The sequence below is a fragment of the Neovison vison genome, chromosome 11 (assembly GCF_020171115.1).
Source record: "Neovison vison isolate M4711 chromosome 11, ASM_NN_V1, whole genome shotgun sequence".
Lineage (NCBI taxonomy): Eukaryota > Metazoa > Chordata > Mammalia > Carnivora > Mustelidae > Neogale > Neogale vison.
Window position 1 is genome coordinate 102,601,192 of NC_058101.1, and position 25,336 is coordinate 102,626,527.

A 25,336-nucleotide genomic window follows, 5' to 3' on the forward strand; every position below is an offset into this window, starting at 1 on the left:
CCCTGCTCCTGATCTCTCTCTCTCTCTCAAATTGAAAAACAACAACAACAACAACTTAAAAAATAAGTAAAAATTGGAAGTATTTCAACTATCTAAGTAGTTGACACATTCTTTAATTTGTATTAAAGAAATTTAATATAATTGGGAAAATTGGAAAATACAGAATCACAAGACTTTGTCATACTCTTATTTCCAAAAGAATAATACATCCTGAGTATAAAATAACTTCTGATGTTCATTTGTCTTTAGTTGTCAACAGTTATTATTGATGCTGTTAATAGTTAGTTTTTGAGGAAGACGACAAAACTGGCCTCCCAGAACTTCATGGACTTCAATAAATGAAATTTAATTAGACCTTTTAAAATCTGGCATGCAGGGTTGTTTTAAAATTTTTTATTTTGCCTCTCCATCAGAGGCTATGAACAGCTAAAATATTGTGTAATTTTTCTTTTAAACAGTATCTTTTCAGCAGCCCAAATCATCAATCATCATCCCAAGGCTGGTGAACTTGAAAGCTCCTAATTCCTAAGTTAATTTTCACTGTTCCTACAGTATTTGTTAAGATGAATGAAAAACAGTCATTTGACACCTTAATATAGATGTATTTTAACTTTGATAACAATTTCTTACTATACTGACAGTATGATAGTACATGAAAAATGGAAATATATCGATTTTAAATGCTCTTCTAAAAGAAATAACCTACAAATATTCTTTAATTAGGTAGCCAGTAAACTGTATAGTAGCCTATAAACCAGCTAGGTAGCCAGTTTATAATAACCTAGAATTTAAAAAGTAGACTATTGCCTTTACATCAACTTACTGGAAACTGCACTGGCAACACTTTGCCATATATTTACTCTTTATAGTTAGTCGACATTTATTACTAATTATTTTGCCATATGGAAAGAAAAAGTTCAGTACACAGTTATCTCATTCTTTTTAAAAAAAGTCACCTTAAGTATACCTCTCTGATTACTTAGGTAAGCAATAGCAATAATGTTTAAATGCTATGTCTCTGAGCTTTTATGATATCTGGCTTTCTAGAATCAACAGTTGGTCCTTTTCAATATTATTACAATATGACCAGTTAATAAGTTTGATGAAAATTCGAACTTCTTATTTCTGAAGAGAAGATGTTTATAATACAGATATACAATATACTAAAAATCCAAACGCTTAAAATTTCATGTACTATGTGCCTACAAATAGGAAACTGAATGTTCATCTAGTTCAAGTTATCTAAATGTATCAAGAAAAACAATCTGATAACCAACATCCCTGCAAAAAAATACATCCTCACAAAACAAAGGTGATTTCCTTCCTAAATTATAAGGGAGCAAAAACTGTAGGTAAAAATGTAGGTTTCTTTAACCAATTAAAAACAACATAGACCATTAAAAGACTGGTCAAGTCTACAAGAGAAATAATACACAAAAAAGCCAGTTATATTTTAGATACAAGTATTTCTTTTTATTGTTAGGATACATTGACAAATGTATTTCTTTTTATTGTTATAAAGTTTTCTGCAATGTAGTTCAGTAAATGAAGTATTTAATTTTATTTTATTCCACTGTTGGTCATAGTTTGAGCCCTACACACTCCCTTCCCTTTCACCTCAAAGGGAGCTCCTTTGTATGTAGCCACACACTCATCATTAGTAAAGAGATCAGGCTGGATCTGTTCCCAAATCTTCTTCTTAGGATTCAGCTCCTTGTCAGGCTCTCCTATTGGGGGAAAAAAAAAAGTTACATAGCTAACATATTAAATAAATTATCTATAGAGATTTCTGTTGAACTGTCTAGGCAACACTTTCTGATCTTTAAACCTGATCAGAATTTTTTAACACTTACTTATTAACACTTGTTTTTTTTATGTCATCAGCAGTTTATATTTGATTGGTAAAATAAAGTAATTTGTCATTTCCTAACATGGCTTCTCCTTTGACATGTATAATCGTGATGTTTAAGGGACACCCTTGCAGTTTAAGATGACTTTTTAAAATAAAATTCTCTCCTAATGATGGCTTGAGCCCCACTAATGGGAGGATCAGCACAACCTGTAGGATATTATTTAGAGTTGATATTCTCTATTGTAATTTTGTTTATTAGGGCACATAATGCATGGTGCACTGGGTGTAGTGCATAAACAATGAATTCTGGAACACTGAAAATAAATTTAAAAAAATAAAAATAAAAATAATTTTTGTTTGTTTCACTGTAAAGATGATGCTCAGTTTTAAACATTAAATTGTACAAGTTGCTTTGTTAATACAAAACCATTCCATGCTCTTGGATCGGAAGAATAAACATTGTTAAAATGTCTATACTGCCTAGAGCAATCTATACTTTTAATGCCATTCCGATCAAAATTCCATCGGCATTCTTCAAAGAGCTGGAGCAAATAATCCTAAAATTTGTATGGAATCAGAAGAGACCCCGAATCGCTAAGGAAATGTTGAAAAACAAAAATAAAGCTGGCGGCATCACGTTACCTGATTTCAAGCTTTATTACAAAGTTGTGATCGCCAAGACAGCATGGTACTGGCATAAAAACAGACACATAGACCAGTGGAACAGAGTAGAGAGCCCAGATATGGACCCTCAACTCTATGGTCAATTAATCTTCGACAAAACAGGAAAAAATATACAGTGGAAAAAAGACAGTCTCTTCAATAAATGGTGTTGGGAAAACTGGACAGCTATATGTAGAAGAATGAAACTCGACCATTCTCTTACACCGTACACAAAGATCAACTCAAAATGGATAAAAGACCTCAACGTGAGACAGGAATCCATCAGAATCCTAGAGGAGAACATAGGCAGTAATCTCTTTGATATCAGCCACAGCAACTTCTTTCAAGATACGTCTCCAAAGGCAAAGGAAACAAAAGCGAAAATAAACTTTTGGGACTTCATCAAAATCAAAAGCTTCTGCACAGCAAAGGAAACAGTCAAAAAAACAAAGAGGCAACCCACGGAATGGGAGAAGATATTTGCAAATGACAGTAAAGACAAAAGGTTGATATCCAGGATCTATAATGAACTCCTCAAACTCAACACACACTTCTAGATCTTTTCTAAAGTGAATACCAACTTCAAATCTTCTGCAATTACTTTAAAAAGAATCTTTTAACATTACTGAACTAATTATATTTTATATTCTGATTACATCTCATTACCTACACTAGTTTTTATTCTCCACTCATACAACAGGAACAAAACTGAGGAAATTGGTTGGCCGTAGTGATTTTGTTCATTAGCGCTTTAGAAACTGCCATGAAACTGGCAAGAACACACGGAACTGTCCTCTGGTATGCAGGTTTTCAGAGATGACAGAATAGTTAGTTAAATGATGTATCTATTCCAGAAGAACATGCAATGAAACTAAAACTGAAAGACTAGTATAAAAGATAAGGATTTCTCTTATTCTTTTAGGAGCATTTGATTGGACAACAGAGAACTAATTAATAAACAATAGGAAAAAATATCAATATATAAAGTATCTGCAAGAGTTTTATTTTTTGTTTCTAAACTATTCCTTAGTCTACAAACATAATCCTACTTTGCTTATACACAGAGCATGTGGGGAAGTGGGCATTCCAGAATTCTACAAAGCTGGAATCAGACATATTATTCAGGGAGACTGGAGTACTAACTTTGAATTCCCCCAGCCCACCCAAAAAAGAATAATGAATTAATTTGAGAAGCAGAGCATCCCAGATTTGTGTGAAAGCTTCTTATCAAGAGTACAGATTGTGTGAGTTCTTACTAAATGCAGACATAAAACTGTGATGCAGCACAAAACTAAGCTTCTCAGATCTAGGAAGATATTGACATGTATACAAAATAATACCATAATAGCACATAGTGTTTACTATGCCATCAGTACACTAAGTGCTTTACATATATTTACTCACTCAATCCTCTCAGTATACTACATAAATACTATTAATTACCCCCATTTTACAGAGCAGCAAATTGAGGTACAAAGGTTACAGCTAAGAACTTAAAATATCAAGCAGGTAGCTAAGTGTTGCCAAAGTTAAACCTCACAAAACCCACACAATATAGATACCATTAAAAACTCCTTTTTATAGATAAAAAAGATGAGCCTCACGAAAGGTTCCCAGGTCACCCAGCACTGCAGACTCAAGATCTTAAGCTTTAAGTTCTTAACGAAGACTAATAATTTTCTAGGAACAAATACTTGAACTAAATCTAAACTAGAAACTACTAAAAGAAACCTCTAAAGCATGGTTGTTACTTTCAACACACCAGACTCAATACCTGAACACTCCGAATGTAGTTGTGAGACTTTAATCAATAAATGAAACGTGATTCAGACAAATAAAATTTTGAGATTATAACTAAAACATGTCACATTATAACTGAATATAAATTAAAGTTGACAAGTCCTAAATGCAGTGTAAACTTTCTGGCTTACTCAAAATGTTTCTCAATAATACATTATTTGGTAGCATATAAAGCCAGTTTGAAATACAAGTTTAAATCACCTGCCATGAAAAACATACCTAATATTTTAAATAACTGTTTTTTAATAAACTATATTGTCCAAAGAAGTCTTTTTCATCATTCCTGTGTATTATTTTCTTCTAATCTTATTTTCCTTTTTTTTTAATCTTTTTGACATACATGGCTATCCAAAGAAGTTCAATGATATCAACAAAAGTTCTTAAACCTAAAAACTGCAGAGCCTCTGAAATTGCTAAACGCATGCCAATAATCACCATTTGGAAATGGTTACACATAATGTAATAGAACTAATCCTTCAGAGACTATTTTAGGCCAACTCACTGTAAACAAAGCATACAGGGAACAGGAAATAGTTTAGAAAGGAGTTTGTACAGATGTAAAATGCTGTGACCACCTTCTCAGAATTTAAAACCTATAAAAAGCAATAAATGCAAATTCCAAAGTCCCAGTTATTCACAAATCTGGAATAAGAACAAGAAACTTCATTTTAATTAGGCTACTCTTTTACACAGGATGCTCACTGATTATCAGCTTCTCTTTGATAGCTGCCATGCCCATAAGAAGCATAGCATAAATAAATGAATTATTTTATGTTTAACTGAGTTTTTGAGATATAATAATTTTAAGTATTGCCAACTATGGCACAAAAACTAAAGTATAACTTTGCAAATAAAAGTCAATTAATTTGGAGTGCCTGAGTGGCTTTGTCAGTTAAGCATCTAAACTTCCGATCAGGTCATGATCTCAGGGTCCCAGGATCTAGCCCTGTGGCAAGTCTCCTGCTTAGCGGGGAGTATGCTTGCCCTTCTCCCTCTGCCCCTCCCCCCTACTTGTGCTCTTTTTCTCTCAAATAAATAAATAAAATCTAAAAGAAAAAAAGTGAATTAATTTTTTCAAAGCTAATCAATAGAGAAAAGTGGTTTGGCGGTTCCAGGAATGATCCTAACAATACTGAAAGCAGATGCTCGGGCCTGTTCTCCAAATACTTGGGGGCAGGAGTTGTTGCTTTTTCACATGTTTCGGGGCGCCTGGGTGGCTCAGTGGGTTGAGCCGCTGCCTTCGGCTCGGGTCATGATCTCAGGGTCCTGGGATCGAGTCCCACATCAGGCTCTCTGCTCAGCAGGGAGCCTGCTTCCCTCTCTCTCTCTGCCTGCCTCTCCATCTACTTGTGATTTCTCTCTGTCAAATAAATAAATAAAATCTTTAAAAAAAAAAAAAAGTAGATTTCTTTCTGTCTATTCATTAAGCAATTTACTGAGCTCCTACTCTATGCCAGGCAATTTTCCAGATGCTAGGAATATAGCAGTGAATAACCACCATCAAAACAACCAAAAAAAATCCCAGAAATCTTGATTCCATGATGCTTACATTTCTGTATAGGCCGACAATAAATAATGTATAGTATATTAGATGTTAATTGTTTTGAAGAAAAAACAAACAGATAACATTTAAAAAATTTCAATAGGATGAGGAACCAAGTCATGTAGCTAATTGGGGAAAGAGCCAATGGCTCGATTGGAGTGATCACTGAAGATCTGCAGAGTACATGAGGTAAATGGAGATAATGGGAAGCCCCTGTAAGAGCCTAGGCTTGTACTCTAGGTCAAATAAAAAGCTTTTTAATAGTTCTGAGCAAAAGACTAATAAAATCTGACTTACATCCATCTTCCTGATATCACTGAAAGTAGATGGAAGAAGGGCAAGGGAGATCATTTAGAAGGTTTTGACTTCCCAACCAAAGATGTTGGCACAAGGACCAAACCAGTAGTGGCATAGATGAGAATGATTTTAGATATTCTCAAAAGATACAATTACTAGGATTTGCTGAAGAAGATATTTGAAAAAATAAAAAGAAGTTGGGAAAAAGGAGTTCCTTGAGGTAAGATGGGAAATACTATGGAAAAAGGGAATTCTAGGGGAATGGTGGAGATATCTCTTCTTCCTCAGTATATATTAGTGAAAAAGTCTAGCAAGCAGCTAGGTAAAGAAAAGCAAGAAAAAGAAAAGCCAAGAAAACAGAAACATGGGGGCGCCTGGGTGGCTCAGTGGGTTAGGCCTCTGCCTTCAGCTCAGGTCATGATCTCAGGGTCCTGGGATTGAGTCCCGCACCAGGCTCTCTGCTCGGTAGGGAGCCTGCTTCCTCCTCTCTCTCTCTGCCTGCCTCTCTGCCTGCCTCTCTGCCTACTTGTAATCTCTCTCTGTCAAATAAATAAATAAAATCTTTAAAAAAAAAATACCTATTAAAAAAAAAAAAAAAAAGAAAACAGAACCATGGGAAGGAAAATAGAAGAGGCCAAATGTGGGGGAAAAAAGAGGGCAAAGACCAAGGTCTGGAATACTTCAGTGCTAGGTCATGGAGATAAGGAAGAATCAGCAAAGGAGATAAGAAGGGCAGCCAATGAAGGGACCACCAGGAGAATGTGGTGCCAGAAACCAAGATACTTAAGAAAAAGACTAAAAACTAGCCATGAATATTTAGCTACAGAGATTAATTCATGATCTTGATCAGAACAGTTCTGGGAAAAGTGAGCAGAGAAACCGGACTGAAATGAGTTTGGAGAGAAGAATCAAATATAGACAAGTTTGAAAAAATCAAATTTAGACAAATATATTTTTAATAATAAATGGATCAAAAATTTCAACACTCTTATATATCATATATGCTTTGTGATTAACCATTAATTGCATTTTAATAAGACAGTATCAATAAAAAGAAGCATGATCTTGGAAGTTAAAAGTTTGAATACAAATTCTCATTTATTACTAGACGAAACAGTGCACTGTCAAAAAGTGGCTGTCACTGCCATTGTCTTCTAGCTATAGTATTATTTTCAAGCTATTTTGCTTGGTTCTTTAGGACTAGTTACCACATTTAAATACTAAAACGCATAGCTTCATGTATTGAAAACTTAAAAAAAAGTACTGGGTGGTGAGGGTTTCTAGTCATTGTTACAAAAGTATTATTTGGCATCTTCTAAACTCTATGTACTTTTTGGATTTGTAGCTGGAATAAACAGTAGTTAGGGTAAAGCCTTTTCAAGGCTAAATAGCACTTCAAAAGTTTGAGCCCCAAGTACAAGTTCTATACCACACTTTATATAACATGAAATGTTAAGTCTCTAGACACTAAGCACATCAAGTGAACATCAAAATGTCCAGCAGACACCTTAAGCTCTAAAATGTAAAACAGATGCTGAAAAATAAAGCACTGATAAATCATGGCCCTCACTGGAAAAGAAAAAAACAACAGTGAAAGTAACGGCCTTTTGTGTTGTATTAACTGTTATTTCCTTTCAGATTTACTGCTACAGAAGCAACTGATGTGGGTGCATAAGCAAGATGAGCATTAACAAACCTCATATCCTAAAATTTATCAAGTACTTGATGTCATTTACCTTGGCTAAGCTATTATAAGTGATAAGAAAGTAACCTCATGGGCCATTTTTATTTTTTCATTTTATTTTATTCATTTCATTTTATTGTTTCTTTTCACTTTACAACTATTTTTCATACCTTCTCCACAAATCCATGTGCTGAAGGAGAAACTATGAATTTGCACGAAATATCTGACTTTGGAACAATGTAAATATAAACACTAAACGAGCCAAACAGATAGATTAAAGAATATAGTGAGGAGAAGAAATCCATATGGGGCTATTAGCATCTCTAATGCTAAGTCACTGACTAAAGAAAATCTTTCAATTTATTCATCAACAGCGTTCAGATAAAGCTGATTCAATGGCTGAAGTATCACCTGTTAATTCTTTCGGATAAGGGAATGAAAACAGTCACAGAAATAAAAGAATATAAGCATTCATTAATGAAATAGCCTGTATTAATTCCCAGCAAGCAACAATCAACAAACAAAAATGCTACAGTATTAGAAATTCTGGCACATTTATTGTTTGACCCCTTCACTAAACTCTGTATGACGTTAAGAAAGTAGCTAAGTTTTATTACACCCCAAACTAAATCAGTAAAATAGTGGGTTAAAGTAGATTATTTCTTCCAGTTCTAAGCATGTAACTCTTACAATTTACATCAGAAAATAAAACCTAAAGAAAACGTACTAAATCTTAAGTGTTTAAATAGAAAGGCAAATGTTAAGTTGGAAAGGTAACAAGAATTTCCTTTTTAAAAAATGCATGCTGAATTTTAAAAGAAAACGTTTACTTTTACTGTCATTCTACCCCAGTTTAGTGAGTAAGACTTCTCAATAGAATTTCAGGTTTGTCAGGTATACAAATGATGATTTACCCCCAAGTGTGAGGTTTGGAGAGGTGTTCTGATATTGTGGTAGCAGAGTGATAATCATATGCTCCTAGAACCAAAGGCCATTATGCTGCTTTAAGAAATGATTCTAAATGGGATTTTCCCAAAATCTAGTTTAACAAGAAAGAGTCTTAGAGCACAGACCATTATGGTTTCCAATCTAGACAATAAAGACATTTACATCCATTCAAAGCCACAGATACTTGCTAAACAATCCCTGTATTTTTTAGATTAGTCTACTTTTGATTAGGAGGGGTGAGCAAATTTCGAGAAAATTAATCCCATGCTTTCATCCACATTTTCTTAGTCCAATGTTAAAATTCTTCATATCCTAATATTGTATCAAACACAATACAGTTAACATAGGATTAAAAAAGCAGGTCCATCTAATCATATCAGCTGTTTCTGTAAATCTATCTCCAAATCAATTCTGACTTTTAGATCTGATTCTCTGTGTTAGCCTATTTTGTTTCTACTTTCCCCATTACTCTAATCAAATGAACATTCTTTAAGTAAATGCAATCTTTTGATTTCTAACTATTTCCACCTCCTTTTATGAAGGAAATAGTTATTCTGTATCTGATAAGTTCTTTTGCCTCAAAGATCTACTTGAAGAAACTTTTTCACACATTATGAAGCTTTATCTGTCTCAGAAGCATTTTACTGGAGAAAACAAGTAAAATGAAAAGTAACCTCCTTCGAGATGACTGCAATAAATACAAGTTTTAATTCAGAGATTTTCCTCTATATCCTAAAGTAATAGCATATGCAAATACATTATTAGATGGACTTTGAGAATTACACATTTCTTTGAGAATTACACATGAACTTTTCTTGTTTTCCTGTGCTGTATCCTGAGATAATCTATAGCTTCAAAGATTCTGCAGCCCATTAATTAGTTCTCTATCCATATCACACTCTTCTACTATGTAAGTATTATTAGCATTTTCCTAAGCAAACTCTCTCTAGTATTTTATGCAATGTGTGCATTCATGGGGAGGGTGATGGTTAGATGGCTGTGCTTAATGAGCAATCTCGAACCAATCTCAAGAAACTCAGTAATAAAATCTCAGTAATAACGGTCACTTAAAGTAAAGCCTTGGAATCATACACAAGATTGATTTTAAACTAAACATTATAAGAAAATGATGGTTCCCAAACTGTTTTAAATAATGACTAATAAATACTTACCAGGAAAAGCATCAAAAACAATTCTGTCTCCAGGAACAGACCCATTAGGAGGTGCCAAGATTTCAACCTTCTCAGGTGAACTAGCACACATCACCATTGCTTGAGATATTACCCCCCTCATCTTTGCAGGTTTCAGGTTACAAAGTAAAATCACCATCCGATTTTGCATCTGTGTGAAACATAAACTGGTGATTAATGATGTACAGGGATTTAGACTATCATACCTAGAATACATTAAGGTACATCTAATAGTTAAATGTAAAATGTATATTTTTGTCAATGTATATTTATCTCTGTGTCCAAAATCTTTTATTCTTATTAAGAAGTTGTATATAAACCCTGAAAAAAAAAATTCCACAAACTGACAGTACATTACAGTTGAAGGAGAAGAGACAAAACTTTTCAGTTAAATAAGTTTTAGATGAAACAGATTTGGTTTTGAATTTAGCTGCCATGTACCAGCAATGACATTATATAAAGTTGAATTGCTTTTCCTCACAAAATGAGGAAAATGATAGCAAATTTAAAAAGTCAAGTCTAGGATTATATTATAATATGTATATAAAGCATTTAGCTTAGTGTTAGCATCAAAATAATGAAAAATCCTTACCTATTTTGTCATTTCCAATACTCTGCAAGATCCATTTCTTACTTTAAAAATTACTCTTGGGACTCTATCAGATAGATAGGTACAGAGTAGGAGGATCCCAACCTTAAATAGTCCCATGCACACACCAATGAAATAACTACATCTATTACAATTAACTCTGAAATCGACCTCAAGACTGACAGAGTAAGATCATCCACAGCTATAGAGAAGACAACATCGAAAAGGATAGGAGTGGAAACACAGTCAGGAACACTGGCAAGTAACCACAAACAGGATGAATATCACAAACACAGGTGAATGAGGGGGGTCAGATGGACCCAAACTGGGAAAATGAGTCTTCATAACCACTTGCTTTGGATATCAGCAGGACTTAACTCCAGAAGCTTTGAAAATAAACAGGGCTTAACTGGGAAAACCAGGGTGTGTTGGTAAATCGAGTCTCCACACTAAAAGAGCCATCACTAGACACAGTGCAAAAGCAGCAGTTTGAAAAGTGCTTGAGGTATATGTGAAGGAGATTTACGGACTAATCTTGGGATGAGCTAGAGAGGCAGAGAGCTACAGGAAATATCTCTGGGAAAGAAAGAAGGGCTAAAGGTCATCATTTTTCTTGCCCTCCACCTCCTTGATAGCCTGAGGCTTGCAGGAGCTGATGCTATCCCTCTCCATCTAACTTACCAACAGCCCATGCCCCCATCCCAGCATTCCCTGTAGCCAAATACCCCCAGTTTACCTGCATCAGGAAGTGCCTTTCTGAAGCAGATTCTACTACTCAAACACCGAAGGCAGGCAAGTCATGTCATTCCAAAGTGACTACTGCCCTGGAAAGAAGGGGCAATAACCCTATACACCAACATAACCACAATTCCTGTAAGAAGGCTTCTTTTAGCCTGCTCAGGGTGCAAGCTTTACCCTTCATATTCCTATAGCTGTTGCAGAGGCTAACTGCGGACAGTTAAGATGAGTCCTGGCCCACCAGTGAGCTCAGAAGCCCCTCAACAGCACTAAAAGTAAACCCTGCCCAGGGCAAGAACAGGCATTAAAGAAAGTTATTCTAGCCATAAGCATATTCTCAGCCAGAGCAATCTTGAAAAGAATAAAACTGGAGGCATAATCCCAGATTTCAAGATATATTACAAAGCTGTAGTAATCAAAACAGTGTGGTACTGGCACAAAAACAGACATAAATCAATGTAATAAAATAGAGAGTCCAGAAAATCTACGACAAAGGAGGCAAGAATATATAAAATGGGGAAAAGAGTTTTTTCAACATTTGGTGCTGGGAAAATTTAAAAAAAAAAAAGAAAACTAGGCCACCTCCTTTTTTTTTTTTTTTTAAAGATTTTATTTATTTATTTGACAGAGAGAGATCACAAGTAGGCAGAGAGGCAGGCAGAGAGAGAGAGAGAGGAGGAAGTAGGCTCCCTGCTGAGCAGAGAGCCCGATGCGGGACTTGATCCCAGAAGGCAGATGCGGGACTTGATCCCAGAAGGCAGCGGCTTAACCCACTGAGCCACCCAGTCGCCCCTAGGCCACCTTCTTAAACCATACACAAAAATAAACTCAAATGGATTAAAGACCTAAATCTAAGACCTGAAACCATAAAATTGGAGAAAACATAGGCAGTAACTAATTTGACACAGGCCACAGAAACATTTTTCTAGGTAAGTCTCCTCAGGCAAGGGAAACAAAAGCAAAATTAAACTACAGGGACCACACCAAAATAAAAAGCTTTTGAACAACAAAGGAAACCATCATCAAAACAAAAAGGCAATCTACTGAATGGGAGAAGACATTTGCAAATGATATTTCCCATAAGGGATTAATATCCAAAATATATGAAGAACTTATACAATTTGATACCAAAAAAACCCCACAAACAATCCAATTAAAAATGGGCAGAGGGTCTGAGTAGATACCAAAGAAGAGATACAGATGGCCAAAAGATACATGAAAAACTGCTCACATCACTATTCATCAGGGAAATGCAAATCAAAACCACAATGAGATATCACCTCACACCAAGCAGAACTGCTACTATTAAAAAGCCAAGAAATAGTGTTGGCAAGCATGTGGAGAAAAAAAGAACTCTCATGCAGTGTTGGTGGAAATATAAACCAGTGCATCCACTGTGAGAACCAGTATAGAGGTTCCTCAAAAAATTGAAAATAGAACTATCATACGATACAATAATTCTCCCACTAGGTATTTACCCAAGGAAAATGAAAACCCTAATCAGAAACATATTATGGAGGCCAAGAAAAACAAGGTTGTACCCACCTCAAGTCTAGCCCTGACATAAGTGCAGCCATCTTGATGTTCCCGATGATCACAAAATATTTCTTGGGTTCTGACCTACTCAAGTTAGCACTTTAAACAGTCCCTCTCTCCTTTAATGATTGATTTAAACTCCTGGACTGGAAAAGGGGTTTTGTTGTCAAATAGCAAAAACACTAATCATGTTTTGCTATATTCTCCCATGTCTCCTTACCTGACTTCAACTCCTTCACTGTCATAACTTCCACAGATGATCCTTTCCACTTGGGAAGATCACCTGAGTAGTCTCCACTGGACTCAGCTGCCTCTGTCTTTCATAACTCCCCTACACATTCCCCAACTGACCAGTGTTACCCGAGTAGGTAGGGACAACTCTATGCCCCTCTTCAGCAGGAAGAAGTTACAGAAGATGAGACCTTCTACCCTCAAAAACCTTAAAGATTTAAGGGTCAAGACTGTTCAGGGAGGAATGATGTGGGACACAGAGGCAGAAGAATAATTACCTGCTGACAAGTCCTTGAAACGGGCAGAGTGACCTCCACCTTAAGGCTTTGCTAAGGGCAAAGGACAATCCTAGCCTGACTGACCCCCCACTCCAACAGGTCCAACCAGGATCCTGTAAGTTTACTTTAGCAATTCCTTCAGGAAACTTTATCTCTAAACCTCCAAGATAGTGTCAACAATCATTCCCAAGCATATGACCCACTGATATACAACTAAAGGGTCTCATGAAAAGATTTTTATTACTGGTAATAAATAACCTTTCTCCCAATAGCTAGCCCCTCAAGGTCCTGGAGACCTTGCTTCCAAAATTCCTTAGAGATTTATATCATTCATAATCCCCTTTGTCCTCACCCACTGCCAAGTCCACCCCTACTCTGCCTTTAAGAACTCTGACTGTAATCTGATTAGCATATAGCTATCCCCTTTTCGGATGTCTTCATGAATAAGATCTTTTTCATACAAATAATTTAAAAAGGAAAAAACAGTTACAACAAATATATATAAGAAAAAACAAAAGGGTTAGCTATATGCAATTGTTAGGGCATCAGAGGATACCCATGGCCCTTACCTTAGAAAAATACACAAATCTACAGTGTAGTATGCGATCTGAGGGGGGCGGGAAGTGCTCCTGCTTTATAGAATGTTTAATACTACTGCCTTGATAGGTTAGATACAGATGTGTATATAAATAGCTTTGCTAAGACTATGAATGACAGCTTTTGGAAGAGAAGAAACTGTCTGCAACTTATGGTAACAAAAAAGATGAAGCCCAAAAGAGAAGAAGTTTTTCCAATTTGAGCTGGCTCAAGATCAACTGGTTCTTTTCTCCAGGGCTTCTTATGAGCCTAACTTCATAAGCAGTTATGAAGAAGTCCTGGGCCTACACAAGACTAGCGTGGTGGGGCGGGGGGGAGGGGAGCACACACAAATGAATCAAGTCTCTCTTTTTATACAGATAGAAACTTCTTCACTAATCTTATTTCCATTTTTCTCCCCTCAACAGAACAGCCAGATGATTCTACTAATATATGAGGCAGACCACATTTCTCCTTAGCTTACCAGTTTTCCAATGGCTTTCAACACACTCAGAATAAAAGCCAGTCTTTACAATGATCTATAAGATTCTAAGTTATTTGGCATCCTATCCTTATTTCTGATTTCATATTGCATGACATTCCCCCTTATATACTCTGCAATAATGACACTGCTTCCTGCTGTTCTTTGAACATGCCAGACAAGCTTCTGACTTAGAACTGCCTGTAATACTCTTCTACCAGGGAGACATAGGACTTTTCTTCATTTTCTTAGACCTTCACTTAAATATCACTTTCTTTATGATGCCTTCCCTACCACTTTATATAAAACAACATCACTGTAACTCCAAAAACTCCTAGATTCTTTCTTTACTTTTCTTTTTAATAATTATCACTATTTAATATACTATATATTGTGATTTTCTGACTCCCACATAGGGTTGTGAGCTTCACAAAGGCAGGTTTGTTTTTTTTTTTAAAACAAATCTATCTATCAATCATTTTAATTCACTGTTCTTTTTTTTTTTAAATATTTTATTTAATTTTTTGACAAAGAGAGATCACAAGTAGGCAGAGGCAGGCAGAGAGAGAGAGAGAGGGAAGCAGGCTCTCTGCTGAGCAGAGAGACCGATGTAGGACTCGATCCCAGACCCTGAGATCATGACCTGAGCTGAAGGCAGTGGCTTAGCCCACTGAGCCACCCAGGCACCCCTTAATTCACTGTTCTATCCCTTGTCTATAACAGTGCCTGCAGTGTCCAAGAAATACCTGCATCTGAAAGTATGAATGAATGAATGAATGAATGTATGTAGGGATTTAGCCACACTCACAAAGCCAATAAGCAACAGAGCTGGCAATGAACAGAGAAGCACAACTATTTTACTGTTGAAGTCTACAGCCTTTGCAGTATCTCCAAAGCACCATGGGGCAGAAGAAAGAGACAGATAACTCAAATTACTGTAGATGTTCTGAAAGACCAAATTAAAATCATTACTGCCTAATTTTTTCCATTGTCACTGGAAATACACACGTGTGTATTTACACACACACACACACACATTTTAAATACCTAAGTAACAACAAAATACAAAACATCCACTTTTTAGAAATAAAGAAATACCATTAAAAATTATAAGGTTAAGCTCCATGAGCCCCTCTCCTCTTTTTGCTTCAAGTATGAAAATATTTGAATTATTAAAAAAAAAAAAAACTTGTTCTTACTTTTACATTTTAGATTGATGCTTTATGGGTTTACATTAACAGTGATTTAAAAAATCAAGGAGTAATAAAATTCCATGAAAGAATGATGATGATAAAAATATTTATACTGTATTACACTTAAAATAGCAAACTAAAAATATTTTAAAAACTGAGAAAAAATAATGTATCTTTCTTCTTTCTATCTTCATGAATTTGATCCTCACTTACAATGCTATTCCAAGTTTTTGGTAGTTTCATGTACTTTTTTAGTGAAATTTATTTTATTAAAATTAATCAATGAACTAGTGAATACTGGCTTATGTTGTATGGTCACATAATACAAAATTATATGGAAAAACATTAAGAAAAAGTGACGTGTATGGAAAGGTAATTTTAACTGTACAGATTACCTGTTCAAGAGGAACATGATTCACCAGGCCACTGACAACTGTTCTTGGGGCTGTTTCTCCAACATCTACTTCTTCCACATATAAAGAATCTGCATCAGGATGTTTTCTGGCAGTGATGATACAACCAACTCGAAGATCCAGACGAGAAACATCTACTGGCTTAGAGTCAATGCTTCCAGCTACTGACTGCTGTTTTTTCTCCTTTTTCTCTCCTAAAAAATATTTATAAATGGTTGAACATCAGAAGCAGAATAAAAATAAAATAAACTATGGAAAACTCCCTAATATCAATACTGATGAGCTTTAAAAGAATGTTTATCTCCTACCTTCACTTAAATAACAACAAAGGAAAGAATTATTCAAGTCATAACATCTCGAACCTTATTTTGGCTGTTTTTCTGTTGAATAACTGTCTAAATCTCTAGTTTAAAACAGAGTAGAAGTTGGTAAACTATGTTCATTCATTTACATTATTGTCTATGGATGCTTTTACACTATGGCAGAGTAGTTGTAAAAATGACTTTTTGGTCTGCAAAGCTTAAGATGTTTACTTAATGGACCTTTTTTGAGAAACTCTACCTTTCCCTGAAATGGAGCTGGAGAATATCCTTTAAAATCTTTACTGTGACTCTTTAGAAAGGGAAAAATCCTTTATTTAGGAAGAACACCACAATCAGTACTAGCTAAGAGAATGAACTACAATCAAATATAACTTCACTGATAAAATGTTTCTCTTCAGTTAAACACACCAATAAGTAAACAATGAATTTCTCCACTTCTTGTATTTCTCAGAAGGCTTACTAGGGCTTTAGGTTTATCCACAGTAACTACTTGAGCAGAAGAGAACATTTTATTCTTATTTTTTTTTTTAAGATTTTTATTTGAGAGCAAGCGAGCACGCACACAGAGCAGTGGGGAGGAGCAGTGGGAGAAGCAGAAGCCCTGCTGAGCCCAATGTGGGGTGATAAGGGGTTTGATTCCAGGACTGCAAAGCTGCAACCTGAGCCAAAGATTGATGCTTAACCAAATGAGCCGCCCAGGCACCCCTATTCTGATTATGTTTTTAAAATCCTCCTATTATTTATATGTCAATAATCTAACTCTTATTAGCATTTTATTACTTTGGCCACTGAATCGAAATGCAACCTGTAAAGAGTTCACATTCCAGGACACCGAGGTGGCTCAGTTGGTTAAGCGACTGCCTTTAGCTCAGGTCATGATACTGGAGTCCCAGGATCGAATCCTGCACTGGGCTCCCTGCTCAGCAGGGCATCTGCTTCTCCCTCTGATCCTCTCCCCTCTCATGCTCTCTCTCTCACTCTCAAAGTAAATAAACAAAATCTTAAAAAAAAAAAAAAAGTTCATATTCCTTCAGTTTACATCTAGCTTCTATAGTTTACATTTAGCTTCTATAGGAGAAAAAAGTTAAGTCAAAATAAATTATTTACCTGAAAACTACAGGATAGAGATAAGCAGGCAGTTGTGGCTTAGAAACACTCCTTTTCAACTAAATCCTTATTTATTTAATCTTTGAACAAATATTTACTGAAATCTAAGGCACTAAAAATATCTTTTAAAGAAGATATGCATAATGAATATGTGACAAACATTACATAGACAAAAAAATGTAGAAACACAGAGATGAATAATTCTGCCTGGAGTGGGGAAGAATGAGTTTGTGTTAGGACATTCACAATTTATACGAAGACATTTTATAAAAGAATAGGTAAAGCTAGCTCAAAAATAATGGGCAATTTTTAATCTAATTAACAAATTTTTTAAAATTCCATTTTCTTTTTTTTTTTTTTAAAGATTTTATTTATTTATTTGACAGAGAGGAAGATCACAAGTAGGCAGAGAGGCAGGCAGAGAGAAAGGAGGAAGCAGGCTCCCTGCTGAGCAGAGAGCCTGATGCGGGGCTCGATCCCAGGACCCTGAGATCATGACCTGAGCCGAAGGCAGAGGCTTAACCCACTGAGCCACCCAGGCGCCCCTAAAAATTCCATTTTCTATGTAAAATAATAGCAAAGACTTTTTTTAAAGGTAAAAACCCAAATGATATAGAATATATAAATTACTAGAATACACTAAAAATCTTAAGTAACAGTTACCTTTGAGTGATAATCTATGTATTTGATATAACGCAGTATAACAGAACATCTATATATCAACTTGTATTTTTCATTTTAATCTACTTCCCAGGCATCTGAAATACTTTCATTGGAATCTACATTCCAGAGGTGACTGCAAATATCCAAATCTGTACCAAGAACTTAGTTATCATAAAAGACTTTAAGAACGTTTAATTAAAATATTAGTGATGCTCACATGTGACAGTCTCGAAAGTTTGTATGGTAACCACAGCCTGAGCATGAACAGAATTTTGGAATCTGGCAATTCTAGCAGTCAAACACCAGTGGAACAGCCCTGTATTCCAGCACTGTCCAATATGGTAGCTGCCAACCACATATAGCTATTTACACTTAAATTTAAAATAAAAAACTCAGTTCCTTAGTCATACTAGATACATTATAAGATGTTCAGTAGCAATGTGTGACTACTGACTACTATGTTCGATAATGCAATTACACAGCATTTCCATTATCACAGAAAAGTACCACTGAAGAGAGACATTCTAAACATAGAGCTCCATTTGGTCTTGTGTGCTTCCTTCTCCCACAAAGGAAGACTCCATTGTCTCACTTGACTAGGAGACTGACTAATCCTCTAGTCAAAAATGCAGTAGATCTTCCTTTGGGTATGAACTTTATCATACTTAAAAAAGGCTGTCTGATTGTTTTGTGCCTACTTCTTAATAAATTTATAATTTATAAAGTGAAAGAATTAGTTTGACTTGCTTTCATTGTAACCATACCAACTAGTGATGTAGTTATGTAGAAGATGTACAACCCCCAACTACTTCTAACTAAGAAAATTTACTGATATTTACTAAAAGGAACTGACAAGCGTTAGGTACTTAATTAATTGGTTTAGGTTAACTCACAAATTCCTCAGCCATTTTATATTTTCCAAAAACTCTTAAGTGAGTATAAGTGTTATGAGAGGTGTGTGTAATGAATTATAAAAGCACTTTTTTTAGACATACCTGGAAAAATGAAGTCTATAAAGCAATAAAGGACACTAGGTAAAAAAGGAGTCAGATTTACGATTAGAATAGCTTTAGCAGCAAGGTAAAGATAAATTAGAAAAGATGAGGCTTAATTCAAATGACAGATCATGAGAACTTGAACAAAGGTAGCACCTGACAAAATGGAGCCACAAAGCTGGGTTCTAGATATGTTTTGGTGGTCAGTTACGTATGCAAATTGAGGGAGGACAACAGGGTAAGGTTAACTACAACATTTCTGGTTTGGCTGTCTAAGCAGATGGTGATATACTTTCTACTCCAGATTTTATGAGTTCCTAACATCTTTACACCCCCATGCCTTAGTTCAGACATTCTCCTTTGACTAGAATATCCCTTCCATATCATAACTAGTCCCAAGCTAACTTTCTACCTGTGACTTCTTTGAAATTGAATATACACTAAAGTTTAGTTATACTGAACTACATTATGGGTCCTTATGCTTAATCTCTACTTTTTTTTTTTTTTAATAAACATAATATATTTTTATCCCCAGGGGTACAGGTCTGTGAATCGCCATAATCTCTACTTTCTATGTTCTTAGTTATGTTAAAAACATATTCTACCTCAAATACCACACTCTTACCCTATCAATCTGGTCAATCTTCACACATCCTTTAGGACCAGTTTCTATGTTCCAATATCCCACTGTTTATTCTTGTTCATAAAGTTTTCAACTTTCTTTTTGACACCACTATTACTACCAAAAATGATGACATCTCTTAAACCAGTCAAAAACCAAATAACCTTAAAGGTTAAAAATATCTTAAAAAAAAAAAATACCTTTCACTTCAATTTTCTCTTTCATCTTCTTTTCTTCTGCTCCTCTTCCTATCTGTTCTTTGGCACCAGAAGTCATTGTTGTTATTGGTCTAGACTGTATCACATTTTCAGAAACAGTGGAATTAGCTTGCAGCAGAGTACCAGATGGGAATGGTACTTGTTTCACTGATACAAAAAATAAAAGTCACTATGAGTTCTTTTTAAAAGAAAAATTCACTGTATATAATTATCAAGTCTTTACTCTCTGAGATTATAAAAAGGCTGCCAAGAAATTAAGTACATTTAACCACGATAAAATTTAAATAAATAAATCTTATTTAATAATAACTGAGAAAATTATGGGTAACATCAATAACTAATATTTATTACAGACTATATCCCACTTTTCAAAATGCTTTACATGAATTAACACTTATAATTCTCATAAATACCTTTAAAGCAGTAAGTTTTATTCACATCTCCATTTACAGATGATCAACATGAGCCATACAGAACGTAAAAAACTGGTCCATCACGTACACAGTGAGTAGGAAAATAAGAATTTTTACTCAGGCAGTCTGTCTCCAGAGAATATCCTCTCACAGTTTGACAAGATGGCATGTTTTTACTCAGGTTTTTTTTTTTTTTTATATTGAACAATCAACTGGAAAGTGTTTTAATAATAGTCATTTCAATATCAGAATTAATGGAGAGACATGTCCATAATTTTATTTCAAAAAACAACTTTTTAAGGGAGAAAATTCCTTCAGCAATGTTAAAAACTCTCATAGCCTAGTGAATAAGGAAAAATAAAATCTCATGAGGGGTTCTGATGTGGCTTAAATTCTGGCCAATATTCAGACCACTTTTCTGAGGTATTTTTAAGCTCTCTGGAGGCTCTTGCTTCTTTCAGTAATGTGACACTCTATCTATCTTTATTTAATATTTCACCATTTGACAGAATGCAATACATTAATTCAAATTATTGAACTGCTTTAGCGTTTCATTAATAAGGTCAGAATTTAAAATGTTCCAAGGCAATTGGAATAGAACTGGTAAATGGTAAATAGAACTGGTAAATAGAACTGGTAAAATGGAAAGCAGTTTTACATTGTTAATATTTTAATTGCTCATTTAATTCTATACCTGTATTCTAAATCTCCTTGCCTTGGAAAAGATCAGATTTTCCATTGACAAGCAAATTTCTCTTCAGTCGACAGCTGTAAGCACACATTATATTGATTTTTACTTACTTTTGTTTAGCTCACTAAGGGTAGAGCTCCTACTATAGCATTCAAAATAATGTACTCACTGACAGGATAATTTGAAAGAAAGTAGTAAGAGAGAGTTTCCCTATACTTGGGAAACTCACCTAGGAAGGTGAGTTAACTCACCTTAACTCACCTAGGAAGGATTTTGTATTATACAACCAAATGCCTTTCTGTATGATACTTTGAAAATGTAATAGAGCTATTATTACCACTGTTGTAAAATGATGTAAATTTATCCACCTTTAAGTAATTCAATAAAATTTTAAATTTTATTTGCAACATTAATAATTGAAATGATAATTACCTGCTGAGTTGATTAACTTAAATATTATTTCAGGCAAATTACTTTTTATCTGTAAGCTTCAATTTCCTCATGTATAAAACAAGGACATTTGTACACATAAAATTTTAAGGATAAAATACATAATGTACGTGAAGCACTTGGCACACAGTGCCTGGCATATAGTAAAATGTAATAAATGTCAGGTATATATTATTACAGTTTATTTTCAGTAGCTATTTAATAGGGAACAATGATGATCAAGTTGAAGTATGTAGCACAGAGATTAAAAAGCATAGTTTTTTTTTTTTAATTCAAGTATAGTGAACATAAAGCTGTATCAGTTTCAGGCATACAATAGGATTTCCCTGATAAGGTAAGAATATACAATAGGAAAAAGAGTCTTCAACAAACAGTGTTGGGAAAAGTGGACAGTTACATGCAAAAGAATGAAACTGGACCATTTCCTTACACAATACATAAAAGCAAACTTAAAATGGATTAAAGGCCTAAATGTGAGACCAGAAATCATAAAATTCCTAGAAGAAAAATCAGGCAGTAATTTGACATCAGCTGCAGCAACATTTTTCTAAGTATATCTCCTGAGGCAAGGGAAACAAAAACAAAACTAAACTACTAGGACTATACCAGAATAAAAAGCTTTTGCACAGCAAAGGAAACCATCGACAAAATAAAAAGGCAACCAACTGAATGAGAGAAGGTATTTCCAAATGATATATTTGTTAAGTGCTTAATATCCGAAATATATACAGAACTTTTACAATCAACACCAAAAATCATCATCATCATCATCATCATCATCATCCTATGAAATTGGGCACAGCACCTGAACATTTTTTCAAAGACATAGAGAGAGCCAACAAACACAGGGAAACAAGCTCAACATTACTAAAAGCACAGGCATTTGCACCCCAGATCTACACATTTTCCATGAGCTCAAGAAAGATCATTTGCCTTTTCTAAGTATCCATTTTCTCTTAAGTAAAGGAAAACGACTGCATGAGAAGGGCTACTGTGAGGATAAAATAAGAAATCAAGCATAATACCTAATTTAACAATTAATGATATAATAATTATTATAAATCAAAACAACTTATCATTTCTACATTTAATTACCTCCATTTTGAATTTCTGCCTGAATTAGCTCTTGTTTCAATTCTTCAATTTCTTTCTTTAATTTAGCATTTTCAACTCGAAGTTTCTTCTCTTCTCTCAAAGTCGCCTGCAAAACTAGGATTAAGAAAATCCAGGTAAGATATAGACATGTTTTCTAAAAGGCTTCTTATGAATACTACCTGATTTAAGAGCACAGCAGTACAAATGTAGCTAGGATAATACCAATAACAAATGTTTGCCAACTTCTTTATTATTAGTTTAATATTTATTAAAATAACATGATAATTAAAATAGAGAAAAAGCAAGGAAATTTGTGAAATAATAATGGAACAGAAAAGTTTTGTTTTTGATTCATTTCCTAGCTTCCATAAAGATGCTAATCACAACTTAAGAACTGGACTCAAATTATCAACAATAGATAAACTATCAAAATGAGGCAAGTATTAGAGACATTACTAGTTTTTTAAAGCCAAAGATCTAATGATAGCCAACCATAAAAAAACTATTCTCATTTCTTTCTTTTTAATCATTACCTTGTAAAAGTACCTAAATAATCTTTTACTCTTAATGTCTCAAACATTGAGCTAGCTAAACATTCAATGAGTGAAATAGCTTCAAAGATTCCCCTCAAGATATATGTGTTAAAGGTGAGAAATAAGGTATACAAAAGAACAAAAGAAAAGCAATGACTCTCAGTGGGGTTGGTACTCTAGGTAGGATTTTTAAAATCTGTGCGAGTATTTTTGGTTGTCAAAAATAATAGGAGTCATTCTGGGCATTTACTGGGCAGGAGTCAGGAATGACAGATGTCCTAAAACATGTTAGATATACCTATAAAATGAAGAGCTGTCTCACATTCTGCAGAATTTTCCTGTAACCCACTGCATATTTGTTTAAGTGAAAGACCTGTTCATTATTTGAGCCTTAACCCTATTTTTTATATATAAACATAAAATATTCTTAAACATTTTCATTACAACCTGAATTTTCTATAAATCAAAAGGAGATTGCACTTTGTTTTGTTCACAGCTTTCCCTAAAGAATTATTCATCATTCTAAGTAAATAAAAAACACAACTGCACAACTGAAAGCTGTTTCTGGTATCAGAATTGCCTACATAAAGGCAGACTAAACACACACATACCAATTAGCATTCTATCTATTGCATTCTTGGCGATTCCATGAATGGGAACCATACAGCATAGGACTCTCTCATATGTCTGGTAGGACAGTCCTAAGTATTTATTCACTAAAAAACAATTTTTATTATTACTACAATTTATATTACATTCTTTTTAATTTTCCTCTCTTCCATACAAGGTTATTATATGCTCTGATATTATGTGTATAGAAGGTTATTATACCTAAGAAATATTTTCTTTACAGGGTATTAAGAGATCTTTACAAAATATTTATTGTAACGTAGGAACAATGGGACTGAGATCCACCCATGACAGGATACCAAAAAATAATGATAAAGGTGAAAAGTAAATATGCAATAAGTGTAGAAGGGTTCTTTTTTTTTTTTGATTAGCAAAATTGAAATGTTAGTCAAGCTAGTAGTCACCCGTAGGAGAAAAAATTCACACAGAAACACTGATCATCTCTAATCTTTCTTTAAGTTACTAATGGAAAAAACTATTAAAAATTTTAAGAAAAATAACAAGAAATCCTTTAAGAATTTTAAGAAAAATATTTATAAAACATTATAAAAAAGAAATAATTAAAATATTTTAAAATTTAGAAAAAAGAATGAAGAAAAAATATTTTGGAGAGTACCTATTATTCTGTAACCATTCAGTCTTATGCAGCAAAGAAAAGTATTTATTTCTCTTAGTTATTCTAAAAGACTTGGGAATTTTGATTATGCCATTAATACTGGTTATTGAGAAATAAAAAATATATTTAAACAACAAAAAAAAATTAATCTAAATCCTAAATGCAGAAATTCAGATTTGATATTTTGTATATATCATAGCAATTTCTAGGTAAAACTTAAAGACCTATTCGGAAAAATGTAAAAATTATGTCATAAAATGCTTTAGTAGAGGGTAATATAAGTATATATTCTTATAGAGGACATAAATTTGAGTTCATATTTGATTTTACTCAATTTTCTTCATTTTAATCTTTAATTCTATAGGAACTTATTTTAAACATTAATTTTTCTTTAACACTCTTAAAATAATATTATTTTCTCTATATTACATTCATGAGATACCAATTCTAATTTATCTCAATTTCAGAATCTTACTTCACTCAAAATTAAAATATTAAAGGAATTTAAAAGTTATCACCGTGATGATGAAGTATATATATGGGGTAAACACAGTTTTTGTGCTCTTGTCCAAATTGGAATTCACTTTAGGTATCTCCTCCAAAAATGCAAAATCTCTTACTTGCTTTCTCCTTAAGAAGAGCAACTTGCTGCTTTAAATATTCAATAATTTGATCTGCTTCTGCACCCTTCTGTTCCAGTCTCTTCAGAACAGCACCATTAGTTGCCATTTTTGCCAAGAAACAGCAGAAAATCCTAAGTGAAAAAATAAAAATGGTAAATTGTACCACAGAAGAAATAAATTTATTGTACACAACACTATAAGCAAGGAGTTTAAAGGAAAAATATCTTCTACTCTAAGAGATCACTATACCAAGAAAACCGTTTTCCCGATATATAGCAACAAACCGAATGGCAGAAATGTTAAACAACTAATTCCTCAATATGTTTGAAAGAGGCAATCAATTTT

The 25,336-nt window shown here is 34.1% G+C and overlaps 1 protein-coding gene across 2 annotated transcripts in view; it reads right to left on the reverse strand.

Annotated features, from left to right (window-relative positions):
* Positions 1-1,449: 1,449 nt before the first annotated feature.
* AIMP1 (aminoacyl tRNA synthetase complex interacting multifunctional protein 1) overlaps positions 1,450-25,336 on the reverse strand; it is a 33,285-nt gene continuing 9,398 nt past the window's right edge. For both annotated transcript variants that reach the window (XM_044224346.1, XM_044224347.1), the window contains exons 2-7: positions 24,989-25,122; positions 22,590-22,703; positions 19,923-20,087; positions 15,995-16,206; positions 9,960-10,128; positions 1,450-1,727 (exon numbers count right to left, since the gene is read on the reverse strand). In XM_044224346.1, coding sequence (XP_044080281.1) covers positions 1,561-1,727; positions 9,960-10,128; positions 15,995-16,206; positions 19,923-20,087; positions 22,590-22,703; positions 24,989-25,122 — 961 coding nt within the window. In that variant the 3' untranslated portion in view covers positions 1,450-1,560. The remainder of the gene's footprint in view (positions 1,728-9,959; positions 10,129-15,994; positions 16,207-19,922; positions 20,088-22,589; positions 22,704-24,988; positions 25,123-25,336) is intronic.